Source organism: Heteronotia binoei, chromosome 21 (assembly GCF_032191835.1).
Source record: "Heteronotia binoei isolate CCM8104 ecotype False Entrance Well chromosome 21, APGP_CSIRO_Hbin_v1, whole genome shotgun sequence".
NCBI lineage: Eukaryota > Metazoa > Chordata > Lepidosauria > Squamata > Gekkonidae > Heteronotia > Heteronotia binoei.
In genome coordinates this window covers 139430732-139448520 of record NC_083243.1, presented here as the reverse complement: position 1 = coordinate 139448520, position 17789 = coordinate 139430732, and the positions used below count along the sequence as shown (strand labels likewise).

Here is a 17789-nt window from a genome sequence, read left to right as displayed (position 1 = left end):
AGCTGCAATATTCAGCACCAACAGCCTCTGAAGTTAACCCAAGCTTACTTTGCAGATACAACAGCAGCAATGCCCTGCAAAGTTTGGTAATATGAAATCCATAAGCCTTTTCACACAGGATAGAGTAGGCTTGGAAACACCATCCTTCCTTCCAGAATGCTTCAAATGATTGCCTGCTATGAGCAAAATGTAGGATGGGATTTAGCAAAATATAGGTACATAATCATATACAAATGCAGGGGCTGAAAAGATCAGTAATAGGCCATGAGGAACAAGGATTGATGAAGCTGGAGGGAAGTAGGTTTTCAAAACAGGGTAGTGCAATGTTTCACAGTATCTGACTGTAGTTCTAAGGTTTAATTTCACTTAATGTAAGAGCTACATAGAACAGGGGTATCAAACATGCGGTCCAGGGGCCAAATTAGGCCCCCAGAGGGCTCCAATCAGGCCCCCGAGCAACTGGCTGCCGTCTGCTTCATTCTCCCTCTCACTTGCTTTGCCAGGCTTGCTCAATCGCATAGGAGCTACAGAGCAAAACCTCTATTTTCCCCATTGGCTGAAGCTCTTCCCTTGGGGATGAAGAGGGGGAGGGATAGCTTGCCTTGCCAGGCTCTCAATCGCACAGCAGAGGTACTGAGTCAAGCCTCTCTTCCTTTTATTGGCTGAGGCTCTTCCCCCTCTTGGTCCCCTGGGGAAAGAAGGAAAGAGCCAGAGCTTCCTTTGCCCAGTTCCCTGGAACCCATGGGAGAAATACAAAGAAAGCACCCTTAAGACCAAAGAATGCTAATGTTTTAAGCATGTTTTAAGAGGTTAAAAAAATCTTTAATTATGTTTGTGTCCTTCATAAAGTTAATATCTCTTCCTTCCCGTCTTGAGAGCTGCAAGACATGAAGGAAGATGGATGGGGAGAGGTAAAAAAATATATTTAAATAATTCTTCAAGCCAGCCAATGGGGCAGTGGGGGCTTTGAGAGCCACACAATATGTGTGAAAGAGCCCCATGTGGCTCTCAAGCTGCTGTTTGGCCACATGTGCCCTGTATAAAGGTCAATATAAGAACATAGGAGAAGCTATGTTGGATCAGGCCAATGGCCCATCCAGTCCAACACTGTGTCACACAGTGGCCAAAAATGTATATATATATATATATATATATATATATATATATATACACACACACACACACAAACTGTAGCTAATAGCCACTGATGGACCTCTGCTCCATATTTTTATCTAACCCCCTCTTGAAGCTGGCTATGCTTGTAGCTGCTACCACCTCCTGTGGCAGTGAATTCCACATGTTAATCACCCTTTGGGTGAAGAAGTACCTCCTTTTATCTGTTCTAACCTGACTGCTTAGCAATTTCATTGAATGCCCAAGAGTTCTTGTATTGTGAGAAAGGGAGAAAAGTACTTCTTTCTCTACCTTCTCCATCCCATGCATAATCTTATAAACCTCTATCATGTCACCCTGCAGTCAACGTTTCTCTAAGCTAAAGAGTCCCAAGCGTTTTAACCTTTCTTCATAGGGAAAGTGTTCCAAACCTTTAATCATTCTAGTTGCCCTTTTCTGCACTTTTTCCAATGCTATAATATTTTTTTTGAGGTGCAGTGACCAGAATTGCACACAGTATTCCAAATGAGACCGCACCATCGATTTATACAGGGGCATTATGATACTGGCTGATTTGTTTTCAATTCCCTTCCTAATAATTCCCAGCATGGCAATGGCCTTTTTTATTGCAAGTTAACAGAATATTTAAAAGTGTTCCACATTCATTCCTGTTTTATGACTAATACAAGCAGGAAACAACTTAAGAAGGAATCACCTGCTTGTCTTTTCTTACTTATCACGGCACAACTGATGTTTGGAAGTCTCTACATTTATTACTATTTGCCCACCCTATTTTTGTACATTTGGATGTTTTCTGTAACCTTCTATTGTCCTCAAGAATTTAGCATTTTGGTAAAGCAGAAGCCCTAGGAATTGGCAACCTCTGCTGTATTAATCTGTACAGATACCATTACAGATGCATCTGTGTACAGATTACATATAACAGAAGGCATTTTGATATATCGGCCTTTTAAGTACAGCTACAGCAAATGGGAAAAAGTGAGTATGGCAAAAAGAAATGTTTTGTAAGAGAAAACAGATCCCAAAAGTGTCATGCCTAAGGCAGTGGATTACTGGCTGTGGGCGCCAAAGTGGATCATGACTGTCAGGCATGTATCAGTGTTCAAACTTGCAAACTAGGAGAGGAGTCTCTAAGCAACCTCCTCTCAGCTATGGAAAAGATCATAGCTAAGGAGCTGGACACATTCCTTCCCACCTTTACCCTGCACTCCTATTCATTCCCAGTGATTTGACTTTGGAAACACTGGAAAAGGGGATTTATTCAGGTTCAAAACGTAGATTTCAGGAAGACTATATCCTGCTAAGGCCAGAAAGAGAGCGTAGTTTGGAGCAGTCAATTTTAGGGGGGGGAATGAATTGAATACGTTTCCCACAGATATTAAAATAATGGAAATTTTTATTTGAATGAAAAACGAGTTTACAATCAGTTAATAAATGAAGAATGAACAGTTTGCATTTTCCTATTCCATGACACTTATGAAAAAAACTCCGTAAATAAATATTTCTGTGAACAGATTTAAGGTAAGGCAAAATTTTCAGATAAAGCCGCTATCGGTTGTTCTTGACCCTTCAACATGGTTCACGTCATACAAGAAAAAACCCTTTACCGGAGAAATTAAAGAAAAAGGTGGTTGAATTGCAGCCTCACAATCCTTAAACCTCAAGTGGCAAGAATTAATTTTGTGCTCATCCATAAGAGAACAAAGTTAAATAGACTCATCACTTCTCTTCAGAACAAACTATTTACATTTAGCTGAATAGAAAGTCTGATAGAAGCACTCTGTTAAGAGTCAACATTGTGCATGACTATAAAAATGGCTTTGAGAATTCTGTTTGTCCACCATTTATAAAGTGCCACTATCAATTTTAAATATGCAGTTTGCCCACTGTGTAACAAAATACTAAATGAACAATAGCCTCTGACTCCTGCTATATTTCTGAGAGAGCCTTGGGATGAGGACAGTCCACCATACAAGTAACCAATACCACAAAACCTACTGGTAAACAAATGCAGGTATATAACCAAACCTCAAGATGTTACACTTGTACTCCTAAAAGCCATAATCTGATCCCACTTTGGTCTTTTGTTAAGTCCATACTGCAATATCCTAATACATTTTATGTTCATTACACAATGGATAGAAGCTGGAATTGCAGTGCAGTATGAGCTCAATACAGCATCTTCATTTTTATAATAGCATGCTTTTGTTTAAACCATCCGGATCAGAGTGGCAGGTTCTGTCCCTCAGGATCCACATCGCTGTTGCTGGGTTGTGGATGAATGGGCAGAATATCCAGCTCATCCACCTGGGGGGTGGGGTGCATCACTACTAGCTGGTCCTGGGGAATGTCTGCTGCAGCTGCTGCCAGGTTGGTAATAGATTTACTTTTTACACACTGGAAATCAACATGTCGACTTTTCCCTTCTTCTTTCTCCCATGACATCCGTATGAAAGGTCTTTGGACATAATTATAGATTACCTCTGGCCTCCCACCAGGCCGCTTCTTAACCTTTTCCTTATACGTAGGGTAACCTGAAATAGCAAAAGAAATAAGATGTCTTATGGTGCTCTTAAGCATTTTGACACAAATCATCCAAGGTGGAATAGTTTCTTCATAATTCTGCCTATGGCTGCACAGAAATCTTCACTGTTTCTATTTCCACTAGCACATACCCACCCCTCACTGAAGTGACCCCTGGTGTTCTGTGCCTGCAAGCAGCACAGGATCAGGACCACATAGGATCAGGACCAGAAAAGCAAAACCAGAGTTTATTTTGAAAGCCCAAAATGGAGTGATCCAATGGGAAAGCAAATTTTACCCTAGGCCAAATACTAGCAGAAAGCACCTTCTGGAGGAAGGTCCACACAAAGGATCATGCCTTGTTGCTCCCCAATATTTTAATTTTAACAAAATGGACACTTCATGATCAATGTTAACACTTCCTACAGTCTTGTCTGATGTTTGTCTCCATACCACCCCTAATTTCAATTGTGTAGAACAGGGGGCCCCAACCCCTGGGCCGCGGACCAGTCCTGGTCTGTGGCCTGCTAGCAACCGGGCTGTGGAGCAAGGCAGAGCAGCCTCACCATGCCTTCTGCCCTTCTGAAAGGGGCAGCACAGTCTTGCTCCAAAGCACCACCTCTTTCATCCGCCCGGGTCCTGGGTGGGTGGAAGGGGCAGCAAGGCAGTGACTTTTGCCTTCCCCTTATTTAAAGACCCCCATGGGGGGCAGGGACAGGGTGTGGGAAGCAGCCTGGGGTAGCAAAAATCCCAGTACCACCCCTCCATAGGTCTGTGGAAAAATTGTTTTCCACGAAACCGGTCCCTGGTGCCAAAAAGGTTGGGAACCACTGGTGTAGAGGAAGAACACAATCTTCTAGTGGCTTGGCTCAGGAAGTAATTACAAAATCATTACCTTCTATACCTAGTCGAATCTTCTTAAGACCCCTTTCCTTCAGGACTGATTTGGCTACATCTCTGTTTTCAATGTACTTGAAAAATCTGTACAACTTTGTACTGTAAATAACTGGAAAAGAAAACATCTATTGAATTATACTATAATTTTTAATCCTGTTTCTACAATAAATGTTAATATTAACAAAACTTTCTGCACAAGAAATGCTTGCAAGGTTGCTTACAAGCAAATTAGAATAATCTCTTTTGTATCTATTTTCCTAAGTTAAAAAATAACATTGAAATATAAATGATTGTTTGAACTGTGAAAAGCTTTGCTATTGTACTTTCTTTCCAGCAGTCTCTCTTAGAGCCTTTATACTTTGTGCAAACTGAATAGGGCAAAACAGCATTTTAATCAACAAGAAATTATTAATTGCACAGAACCTGGAACAGACATCCCCCTTCTTCAGTACCCAAAAGCTTTCCAACTTGAATCTTTTTCACTGTTTATTTTATTGAACCAACTAAAGTACTCTACAATTTAAATTACTCATCTAATTACAATATAAATTACTCTATCCACTGATAAAACTTAGACAAAAAAATCTCCTGTAAATCAATGGCTTAAATACAAAAGTTAAAAAGGATCAAAGAAATTATGAAAATATAAAAGCTTTAGCTCAAGATTTTCTATATTGAACAAGATCCTTAAACACGCAGCATCCACTCACAGAATTAATCTTATTTGTGTAGATAATTCAGCAGCATTTTTTAAAATGAAAAAGAAGCCAGTTGGTAGTAGTATCAAGGAAGGTATCCTAAATTCAGTTTAAGTTGACTTACTTTGTGAATACTCCTCTCCCATCTGTGGAGGGTACTCTTCATCCCAATCTACCACATCATCATCTGTGAGCACCACAATATGACACTCTCTTTCTCCACTTTGAGCACTGGCCACCATCAAAGGGAGTATCATTTCTTCAAGATAAAATTCAAACTGTTTCCGAGCACCATCATTTGATAATTCATGCATAAGAGCACCTGAAACCAAAGGCATCAAGTGATATTATAGAAAGCTCAGGAAAGGAGGGAGCACACAAGTGTTGTGTGGAAGCCTAACAAGCTGATTGCTCAGAAATTCATACATTTCTTCAACTGAACACAGAGAAACAAGAACCATGCTTATCACTTTGAAAGGTTTTAGAATTAATTTATCAAATTTATGTCCTGCTCCCTCTCCCCTGAATGAGACTAAGGGCAGTCAACAGCATATAAAATATACTTGATAAAAACAGGATAAAGATACAATAAACTAACTTCAAAAATATAACATGATTAAAATCTATCCTGGTTAAGATCTATCAACTATTGCCCTGATGTGGATAGGCTAGGCAAGCCCAATCTCATCAGATCTCAGAAAATAAACAGGGCAAGTACTTGGATGGGTGACCTCCTTGCAATACCAGAGCCAGAAGCAGGGGCAGGTTTTATTCAGCCACCTCTCTGAATACCCTCCATGCCACCAGTAGGGGTCAGTCACCAGAGGCTGCCATGACTTCAGATGCGCACACACACACCAATAAAAAATATAAAAATCCCCCCCCCCGCAAAAAAAAATCTATCCACTATCAAGCAGGGTAGGTTGCATGAATGGTGAAGACACAGCTGAAGTATAATCTACCAGCTGCCTAGCAGATCACGATCACTCAAAGTCCGCCAAAAAAAGAGTGGCCTTGCATGCTTTGCACAACCTAGAGAGGCACCTCAAGGCATGCTTCTCCTTTTATTTTTTAATGCTGTGTGTGTTTGCGTGCACAAGCTTGCATGCCTGGAAATCATGGTGACTTCTAGTGACCACTGGTGCAGCTAGGACATTTTTTCAGAGAGGTGGCTTATCGCCTGCCTCCGTGTCCTGTTTCTGGTATTCCTTGGAGGTCTCCCTTCTAAGTACTTGCCACAGTTGGCCCTGCTTAGCTTCCAAAATCTGACAAGATCAGGTTTGCCTGGACTATCCAGGTCAAGGCCTAACATGTAAACCTCTTCAGGTGCTGGTTCCACAGTACAGGGGCCACTACTGAGAAGGTCTCACCCTTCTTAACACAAGGTGTAGAGTTTGTGGACCAGTTACCTTTAGCCTGCTTCGGCGGGGAGGGCGGGATACAAATAAAATGTGATGATGATGATGATAAATTCCGAGATGATGATCAGAGAAGATGGGGAGGGCATGCCAGGAGCAGCAGTTGCAAAGGTACGAAGCCATTTAGGGCTTTAAAGATAAGTACTAACAACACTTAGAACTGTCACAGGAAACTAATTGGAGAAAGCGCACCTGCTGAAGGATAGGTGTTATATGCGCTGACCAGGATGCTCCTGTCAGCAATCTGGTTTTTTTGTTCTGGACCACTTGCAATTTCTGAAGCATCTGCAAAGGCAGCCCTGGTACAGTAGTCCAGTATTGAGGTGACCATTGCATAAATTACCATGGCAAGGTCCACCCTAGATAGATAGGAAGCCAGTTGGCAGGACTGACAAAGATGGTAAAATGCAGTCTTTGTCACCAAGAACACATTTGTCAAGAAAGAGCAAAAATCAAGCCAAGCCCACAGACTCCTGCCAGAATTAACTGCAGAGAGTTGGATCCCATCAAGGGTTGATAGAAATGACCACCCCAGCAGTTCAGGCTTCCTGAGCCACGTGATTTCTGTCTTAGATGGATTTAGCCTCAACCAGCTCTCACCATTGTATCCAGGCAGGAGGCAAAGACTGGAATTCCAGCTACTGATCACTCCTCGAATATGAGGCAGAGCTGGGAGTTATTTGCATACTGATGGCACCCCACTCCAAACCTCCCAATGATCTCCACTAGAGGACGCATGTAGATGTTAAATAACATTGGGCAGTGAAGACCTCTCTCCACCCTTGATTACCATCTGAGACCGACTCTGGAGGAATGAGAAGTACCAGCTCCAGGCTGTACCCCTCACACCCAGGGAAGCCAGGCAGTTAACCACGACCAAATGGTCTACTGTGCCAAAGGCAGTTGACAGATCCAACCAGATCAGTAGTGGCATCCAATTTCTTTCTAAGGATTTGTCTTACTGCAACATACATGTTGCTCTAGGGGGAAAAGGAGCAATATGACTGCTGACATTTTTATTAATGTAAAAATCTAATGTGTATATGTGGGCATGTTGAAAATTCACAATGTACCTCTCACAGTGTAAAAATTAAAGCTAAATGAGCCCATGACTGAAATAAGTACTGTAAGGCCACACTTTATAAAGCCTTACAATGACTTTCCACAGGCAGAAATACACATTACAACAGCTGTATGCAACATTTTAAACCAGTCTAAAAAGTTGTGGCAGAATTTTGACTTGGATGGAGATTTGAAATCTGCTTTTCCCAATGTCCTCTCTAAGGATGGTAAGGCCCAGGGCTTTGTCTTTAAAGCAGGAAAGCACAGGAATGCAGTGGCTTGGTGTCACAGGGGGTGTGGCTTAATATGCAAATGAGTCCCTGCTGGGCTTTTCTACAAAACCCCCCTGCATGAATCAATGGTGATGTCAGGGGGTGTGGCCTGATATGCAAATGAGTTCCTTCTGGGCTTTTTCTACAAAAAATGCCCTGGTAAGGCCTATAATTTATTATGAATGGATTATGGTTCTGGCCCAGAAAGCACTGCAGTTCAGCTCTGCCAGCTTCTCAGAAACATTCTGCAACTGGCTAAATTGTACCCTCTAGTTCGTTTACATTCTCTAAGACAGAGTATACCAGCTCCAAAACACTGAGGTCAGGCCAGCCTCTCATGCTATCTGAATGACGCCTGATCTGTCCTGATAACCCACAGTTGGTTATGGGTTATGTTCAGTGTTCCCCCTGAGTTATAGTGTGAGCTAGTTCAGTTTTTTTAGCCTCCAGCTCACACATTTCTGTCTTGGCTCAAAAAGGATAGCCCCGAAGCAAACTAATTTATGCAGAGTAGCCAAATTTCTCACTCACAACTTTAAAGCCAGTAGCTCACAAAATAGAACTTTTGCTTACACGTCTCCACAGCTAAGAGGGAACAATGGTTATGATGCGGTCAACAGGAAAGGTCTGTATATCATAATTCATATGACATTCTGTGTGACACCCACCTTGGAAACACTCAGCAACCAAATGATATATAAAGTGTTAAATTTAGGGACTGTGGATTGCTTTCTTTGATTGCCAGTTGGGCCCTTCATTTGGCAGCCAAAGAGATCTCTTTATTATTGATCAGTACATGTACACTGTTTTGATATATGCTGAGCAGTTTTGTTATCTAGCATTTTGTTGCTTAACTGAATTAATTAGAACAATGTACAAGTTTCTGTCTCTTTCCAACTGGGCTGGTCTCCTGCCTGTCCACATCCAGCCCAGGAACCTGGGACTATTGCTATTTTTTCCCCACTAACAAAAGTATTGTATATGGACATATTTTAGTCACATCAAAATATCTTAAATATTTAAACACATAAAATCAATTTATGCATTATACTTACTGAGGTCTCTACATTTGATAGTACTATAATCAAAAGAAATACAGAGATAGTCACAAGCTTCTCTTAGTTCAGGAATTGATATTCCATCAGGACAACGTATCACTCCAGTTTTGTAATAATCCTAATAAATTAAAGAGTAGAAATGATGGTAAGTTACAATGATAACATTGGGAAAACCACTTCTGTTCTGCACTGAAAACATTTTCTATTCAAGTCCTAATATTTTTCTGTTGTCTTTAAGACAGAACTAAAGGTCAAATCCTACGAATCATTTCTACCACAGTTGAATCTTTCTACTCGACAACATGCATCTTTTACCAGAGGAATTAGCTCCCTGCACCAACAGAAGCCTTCACTGTGTGCAAGATGTATTCCTTCCATCCATCCCCATGTTACTACCATGCCTTCACATGGTACTGTCTTTAAAAATCATCCTAAAATCTGAGCCAATCTAGGATGCAGCAGCCCTCTCATGTCTGATGCTGGTATAAAAAATCACATGGGATTACTGGCTGCGAAGACTATACTGGACACCTGTTAGCTTCCAGGAGCAATTGAAAGAGTTGCTATTAGCTTGTAAGGCCTAAATTGTTTAGGTATCTTTGGGGCTGTTGCTTCCCACATGAGCTGTTTCCCAACAATATGAGGGTTTTAAAGCCACTTAAGAATGTTAACTGAGTTTACATTCCGTTTCACATAAGCTAACCTTTTCTTGTTTTGCAGGCCCATAAAGTAGCATATAGCGACAGTCAACCTTTCCACACCTAAGACCCACCATTAAACCTAGACTAACACACGACTCTGTTTTTATGGCCTCGCCCTCTTTAATGTGTGTGTCCCTCTTTTTCAGATTGTCTTCTTTGGTTCTCTCTGGCCATAAATATTACTATTTTGCATAGCATATACTTAAATTGTGGAACTAACTGCCCAGGATGTGATGATGGTCTCCAACTTCAAAGGCTTCAAAAGGTAAGTGGATAAATTCATAAAGGATGGGGTAATCAATGGTTACTAGTCATGACTGCTACTAGTCATGATGGATATCTATTCTTTCAAATATCAAAGGCAGTATGCCTCTTTATATCAGTTGCTGAAGAACACAGGCAGGATGCTGTTGCAGTCATCTTGCTTGTATACTTTTGTTATCTTTCCATCCTTCTCTCCCCGCAAAAAAAAAAAGTAATATCACAACATTTAGCCAGGCCTTCCACAGGTTGGGCAACAAGACACATGCAGTTTTAGTAACCTAATTGGAGGCCACTGGCCTAGAGCAGTTTTCCAGCTCTTTTCAGGGAACCTGAATTAGAAGATCTGAATTAGAAGATGTAGTGCACACTTCCTATAGAAATTCTGCTCAGGCTTGCTGCTTTTCCTGTGCAAAGGACAGCCACAAGAGCGCTGGGTATGCTCTAGAACACATTCATATGGGCAACAGTAAGTTCCAACAGGCCTGACCATTACCACCACCCCCTCACACCCATGAACCATATACACTTCAGAATGCTTGCCAGGGGTCTCGCAGTGGGCTTTATGGCAGCCAAGCTAATATAAAAAGAAAAGAAAAAGAAAAAAGGGTTTCCTGAACCAGAAAGCCACTGGCCTAAAGCCAATGCCCTCAGTACTGGGATGTGGGGCAAAACACTTCGAAAGAAGTTATTTCAACTGAAGAAGAAGATGATGATATTGGATTTATATCCCACCCTCCACTCTGAAGAGTCTCAGAGCGGCTCACAATCTCCTTTACCTTCTTCCCCCACAACAGACACCCTGTGAGGAGGGTGGGGCTAGAGAGGGCTCTCACAGCAGCTGCCCTTTCAAGGACAACCTCTGCCAGAGAGCTATGGCTGACCCAAGGCCATGCTAGCGGGTGCAAGTGGAGGAGTGGGGAATCAAACCCGGTTCTCCCAGATAAGAGTCCGCACACTTAACCACTGCACCAAACTGGCTCTCTGCTCACCGTTTTACGAAAGGTGCATAAAAATAAGCTCTTACATAGGACCAAAGACATTTATTATTAGAATCAGCTAAAAAGATTTAAGAATAGATAAAATATTTTATAACCCTTGTCTTTCAGTATCTAACCCCCTCTGATTACACAGCTGGAAACAACTGCACTATAAAAGATTTTCCTATTACAGAAAAAGTCATTCAATTTATGTAACAATGAAACAGAGGGATGCCATCAACAACAAAGCATTGCCCTGCAGGAATCCTTATTCATGCTCAATTACAAACCTGCACAAACTCAAAAAACAATGGGAGAAACATTCAAGCATTCGTAAGAGTCCACAAAAATTAAAAATTTATCTTGTATATTAAATTGTGAACACAGCTAGAACTGCATGTAATATTATCTCACCAGAATAGCACGAAACACAGTGGAACCAATTCCTTCAGCCACTTCATATTCTCCTTTCTCATTGGGCCGTGTGAAGTTATGCTCTCTTCCTGATCCAAACATCCTATATTAAAAAAAATAAGACCAGTCCTTGCAGATGAATTCTCCTAAAACACAATTATTTTGACCTACTATAAATTCCATGGATGGATTCATGCCTTCAGTCAAATAACAAGCATCTTGTAGCCAACACACAACAGCTTATTTCTTCCCTTCTAAGACTGAAAGGTCCAACCTTGCTGAGTATGTCCATAAATTTATCTAAAAAACTGTCTTCTAGTGCAGCAAGACCAAAATCATGTAATACCTTTTATTAGGACCTACCAGTAAGCTTTTGAGCTGACCAGAACTCTTCATCAGGCTGACTGATACAAAATTCTTAAAAATCAAAGGCAGAGAGTGGATATTTCAGGTTATGATTTTTAGACTCAATCCCGCTATCATCCTGTGTAAAATGTTGAGCAGGCACGTAGCTTTTAAAGGATGCTGGTGTCAGATACCTACTATTCTAGGTAGAACCAGCAAACAATGTAGCCCTCATTGAAAACACAAAGGCTAGCAAAAGTCCAGATGTCTCACAAACACCAGGTAAGACAGACATCTCTTGAAGACTGACAGTTCAAGGAAGTACTTAAAAGTCTTAACACCACCAGGCATACAAGGCAATTCAGCCAAATGGAGCAGTTTTACCTTATATTATTGGGAAACCACATAAGTACAGTCTTTTTCCAAGCATTTTCTAGAGGAACAGACAGCTGTAGCTACATGAAATATTCTATCTGGATCCCCAGTACTAAATACTACCCAAGAATAAGACTGGCAATTCAGTGCAGAATCATACTACCATATGTAATTTTACTCAAGTTGTCACTGGAAGAAGCACACATTAAAATATAACTGGTGAGGATTAACAGTCAGATAAGCTATTTTTCCTTTGAATAAACTGAACCAAAGACAGGCTTATCAAGGCTTTTAAAAACTGGCAACTAGTTGCAGTTTGTCAGAAATAACAACCATCTCAAAACACTAATAATACAATCCTAAATAAGAAATCCACTGACATCAGTGGAACTCTGTTAAGTATCTGCACTAGGAAACTGCACTGAAATGTTTGACAGGATGCAAGGCTCACAATATTTTTTCATAGCAAAAGGATGCTCTTAAGTAGAACAGAAGAAAAACATACAGAACTAAGACATTGGTTCTTAGCAGTGATTCAGAGACCCCCCTCCAATTATGAAATCAAAACCATGCTGACCTGCCCAACATTGTATTTGGCTGTGCAGTAAACACAGAAGGATCTACAACGAATCGAGTGTTGTCCACTATCAGTGTTACTCTCTCCGAGGTCCTTATACTCCGAGCCCCCTCTTTGGCATTTTCATAAACAAAAACCATTTCTCCTGCATTCTTGCAACTCCCATCTGAGCTTGACTGGCTACTGTTTCTACTGCTGTTCCCAAGACTACAACTGGAACCATTTGGAGAGGTTTTCTGAGGACGAGGGCTGCTTGGTCGAGATGAACTGTGATCTTTCTCACGCTCTGGAAAGAGACAGACAACATTTTACATGCTATTGTATTATTAAGAACAAAATAAAGCATGTGTCATTGTGTTAAGCTAGATGAACTCAAGGATTTCTCAGTCATAATGGACTGATATGGTGGCAACAAAGGCTAAATATGTGTACTTCAGGGGAGGAGGAAATCATCCCTATATTCACAATGGTGACTTGCACTGGGATAATACAGTGGTAGATGCCTCTGCATGGAGATGAGGACCTTCCACTATTTGCTGGGTGATCTCTACTGTTGGTCAAAACCCTCTGTTTCACTAGTGTAATCACCACAGCACAGAGAGCTGTTGTCCCTCTGGTGCTTGTGGATCGCTAAGGAACTAAGGGGAGGGACGTTGGCTCAGTGGTAGAGCATCTGCTTGGTAAACAGAAGGTCCCAGGTTTAATCCTTGGCATCTCCAACTAAAAAGGGTCCAGGCAAATAGGCATGAAAAATCTCAGCTTGAGACCCTAGAGAGCCGCTGCCAGTCTGAGTAGACAATACTGATTTTGATGGACTGAGGGTCTAATTCAGTATAAGGCAGCTTCATATGTTCATTTTTCAGTGAGAACATCTTATTGCAAAACTTTTAAAGTAGCACAAAAAGTGTAGTCAATTTGTTCAAAAACATCAGCTCTGAGAATTTCTTAAAACTGTAGCTTAATCATTACATTCTCCATACTATTACTGCTAAAAGGTATAAGATCATATTTCCAGCTCCCTCATTACATACCTCCCTGATGTTGTCTTGTTGGTGAAGTGACATTTCTGATACATGGAGTGAGCTGAGACTCTAGTCTTTCATGTGATGAGTCACGTGATCGGTCACTTGACCTACGTCTGTCTCGTGACCTTTCATGCCCACCACTAGCACCATGAAGACTCATTCTGTTGTAATCTCCTTTAGCAACACGAGGAGAAGTACTAGAAAGACAGATAAATTTTTAGGTCAACTTTTGATCAATATTAAGCACCAAATTATATAGTAGCATATTATTAATATTTTAGTCCAATTTTGCAAGAAGCATCTTTCCCAAACTCAGTAATATTCCAATATCAACTCCTGTGTCTGAATACCAGTTTAAAAAGAAACTTAAGTACTAAGGAAAAGTTTAGTGCCAAGATTATCTTGTTGCCACTATCTTTAAAACTGGCAATATCCTGTTCAAAGAAAATTCTGTAGAACTTCCATATCCCATTGAGGCACACTAACAGAGAGTTAATGTTTAAGAACAGAGAGACCAAACTGCAGCTCGGGAGCCACATGTGGCTCATTCACCCATATTGTGTGGCTCTTGAAGTCCCCACCATCCCACTGGCCAGCTTGGAGAAGGCATTTGTCTTTTTAAGTCTCTTTAAATCACTTCTCCAAGCCAAGTCAGCTGGAGGCTTGGAGAATGCATTTAAAGTTGCTTTCTTTCCACCTTCCCCTCACTACTCCCTCCCCCAGCTATTTTCCTTCCTATTGTGACTCTCAAACATCTAACATTCATGTCTTGTGGCTTTCAAACATCTGACATTTATTCTATGTGGCTCTTACATTAAGCCAGTTTGGCCACCATTGGTTTAGAAGATGATGATGAAAAAGATATTCTCTCTACCTGAAGGAGTCTCAAAACAACTTACAATCACATTCCCTTTCCCTCCCCACAAGAGGCATCTTGTGAGGTAGGTAGGCAGGGACGGAGCTATGGAGTTGGCCACATAGGCTGCTGCAGCATCTGGTCACAGGGGCACCTAGCTGCAGGAGGAGCAAGCGAGCAGGAAAAGGTGAGGAGTGAGCAAGCAGGGCTGTTTCCTTTGAGCTGGCTGGGCTGCTGGAAGCCTTGTCGGAACAGTTGCTGTTGCTTATCTCACCGCCGAGGGAGGGCCACTGCTGGGTTTAGGTGGGACTTCTGCCAAACAGTGGTGAGGCTTCAGAAGGCTCTTCTTCCTAGCACTGACCCTTCACTACCATTACAGACTGCGGCTGAGCAAGTCCAAAATGTAGCTACTTGTTGCTCTCTGTGCCCTGCAGCGTGGTGGCCACAAGGGGTCTTCTTTTGAGTGCATGTGTGCTCCTCCCTGGCGCACCTTCACCTGTGGACTTGGCTGCAGAATTTCCCTGTGGGCTTTGGCACCTGGTGGCTGGCAGGGTGCCCAAGGTTTCTTCACAAGCTCTGCCACACCTCCACACATGCCTAATTTCTAAGACGGGGGGAATCTGTCCAGGAACACACTTAAAAGAGTTAGCTAACCATCGCCAGGAAATAGGAACACTGGGAGGGTTTTTTTCCCTTTCTTTTTCACTGTTGTAGTGTTATTTTTATTAATGCGTTAAGAAACAAGTTGGAGAGTGGGGAAAAGAAGAGCCTGTTTCTTGGGGTTCAAGGGGCTCAAGACAATGTTTAATCCATCCCTGTATATGTTCAGTGGTTTTTGGAATCAACATCTTTCGATCTTACCCAACTGGGTCAGAATTCTGCTGACACTTCCACACTTTAAGCCCCACACCCATTTCAATGGCATTTCCAAGCTAAATGACCAACAGAGCAATCCTCAGGTCTACTCTGAATTCTACCAAGGTCTATTAAATGGGGCTTAAGGAAAGTGCTCTTAGGATTTCACTGTAAGAAAGCAGTCCTAGGACACTTGCTGAGGGAAGGGATCAGCCTCACTGAATAGACCGAAGGAGGATTCTTCCGAGCAGATCTTCTGAGGATTGTGTTTAATTTACTCTGCCACAGGAGAGATTCAGAGCAAAAAATGGGAGTGCAAGGGAGGGTGAAAGAGATTTTTTCTGTTGCTAAAGTTTAGACAGTAGTGCCGGGCCAAGCTTGTTTCTCCCACGGCACGTATCTCAGGGTAAATGGCTGTCCTCTCCCTCTTCGCTTCTCCAGAGAAAGCCAGAGGAGGCCCTTGGGTAGAAACAACAGCCCTCTTTTCAAAGCCCCAGAACTCTCCAGTTGCTTATGAGCCAAGCAAATACACTTAAAAGAACCTCCTGAGTCTGTACTGGTCTGCTGCAAATGCTACTGCAACCCCCCACCCCCAACCTTCACTGCAGTTGGAAGTCTGTTTGGTACCACATAGGTCAATATGCACTCTTGATGGCTGAGGATGTGCAGGGGTCAGTTTAGGTGCATGGACGGGGATTAAGGATGGGCACAGACCCAAACACTGAGCTAAAATCTGGCCCGGACTTTACCTTGTTCGAGGTTTGGACAGTTTGGTTCGAAAGTCACATTGTTCGGACCAGGAAGTCTCCGAACTTTCTGCCCAGTTCAGAACCTCTTGTGCACTCTCAGCAAAGAAGCTCCACCCATGGAGTTTCATGCCAAAAAGTGGGTATGGGTGGGATATTTCCAGCCATCAAGGGACCAGTAGTGACAGTCTGAAGCTGTCAGGCAAATCTGATTTCTAATGAGAGGCACTGATCTTACTTCCTCAGGATGGGGGAGGGGAAATGTATATAATCACTGGAAGCACATTTCTGTCCTCTATTTGCGTCTGGTTTTTGCAAGTCTTGTTCTCCTTGTGCCACACATGAAAGAATATATTTTGGTGGACTGGGGGGGTGGGATTACTGGGATGGGTGGAGAAACCTGTTGAAGCTCCTGGCCTCTATACAAACTGCCAGAGTAAAAGCATCACCTATCTCTTTTTTCTCCTTTTCTTGCATTCAGAGCTACATTTCTCCCCCCCCTTTTTTTTTTCTTTGCTGTGAGGAGTGGGAAACGTGGATAGTTTTTTTTTCTTTTAAAACATGTTTTTGATTTGATTTAGGGGTGGAATGTTCACTTTTGTGGGTTCTGAAAACTGCCCTTTTCTCTGCATGCTGGCTGTAGGGTCTCCTTTCCGCTGCTCCAAAAAGCACCCTGTTTCTTCCTGCGTTGCTTGAGTCTCAGCCTGGGGGGTATCCCCTCTCCTCTCCCACTCAGGCACCGAAACTACCTACAGGTTTCTGGGTGGCTTGGCTAACTTCCCTCTTCCCAGGCTGTGGGGTTGCCTTTCTGCTCCTCCAAAAAGCACCCCATTTCTTCCTACATTGCCAGAGTCTCTGCCGGGGGGTTTTCCTCTCTCCTCTCCCACTCAAGCACCCAAACTACCTACAGATTTCTGGGGGGCTTGGCTAAATGCCCTCTTCCCGGGCTATGGAGTACTGTTTCTGCTCCTCCAAAAAAGAATCCTTTCTCCTCTGCCACATATTCCCTTAGCTAGTCCATCAGTGCCCCCTCCCATAGCAGTGCAGTGAGTCCCGATTGCCAAGCTTGGTTGTCCCTGTCACCTTCCCAGGTAGGATGGGAGGCTTGGCCCCAATCAACCATCATGTCACCAGTGCTGGGTGGCTGGTCCCAGGAAGACATAGCCAACTGCAGCCATGTGGGGAGGTACCTCTGAGAGTCTGATGCCTGTAGCTTAACCAGATCCACACTGTAGTGTCTCAAACTGGCTCTGGACAACTCCCCCCCCCCCCAAAAAAAAAGTTTTCTGAAGGCACCTTGCTTGGTGGTCTGCTACTTGGATCCTCCCAAATCTGACATGCATGTAACATGTGGGCCATGTGGAGGGTCACCCCGGGGAGGAATTGTGTGCTTTGAAGGCCTCCAGTTCACCCAGGTCAGTTTTTGTCACTCCTGAACCAGCAGAGGTGACATCCCATTGAAAAGCATTGCACTGAATGACTTTTTTAGGGATCTGTAACTCAGCCCCCCAAAGCCCAATGTGGACCAAACTTGATGGGTTAATTGAGGAGAGTGATCTGGAGACAACCTGCCATTTTGGAGCCTTGAAGCC

The 17789-nt window shown here is 42.6% G+C and overlaps 1 protein-coding gene across 5 annotated transcripts in view; it reads right to left on the bottom strand.

Annotated features, from left to right (window-relative positions):
- Positions 1–2512: 2512 nt before the first annotated feature.
- The window catches only part of BTBD10 (BTB domain containing 10), a 46899-nt gene continuing 31622 nt past the window's right edge, over positions 2513–17789 (bottom strand). For all 5 annotated transcript variants that reach the window (XM_060261085.1, XM_060261089.1, XM_060261088.1 and 2 more), the window contains exons 2-8: positions 13747–13937; positions 12716–13001; positions 11419–11521; positions 9060–9180; positions 5377–5574; positions 4553–4663; positions 2513–3668 (exon numbers count right to left, since the gene is read on the bottom strand). In XM_060261085.1, the coding sequence (XP_060117068.1) occupies positions 3358–3668; positions 4553–4663; positions 5377–5574; positions 9060–9180; positions 11419–11521; positions 12716–13001; positions 13747–13937 (1321 nt within the window). In that variant the 3' untranslated portion in view covers positions 2513–3357. The remainder of the gene's footprint in view (positions 3669–4552; positions 4664–5376; positions 5575–9059; positions 9181–11418; positions 11522–12715; positions 13002–13746; positions 13938–17789) is intronic.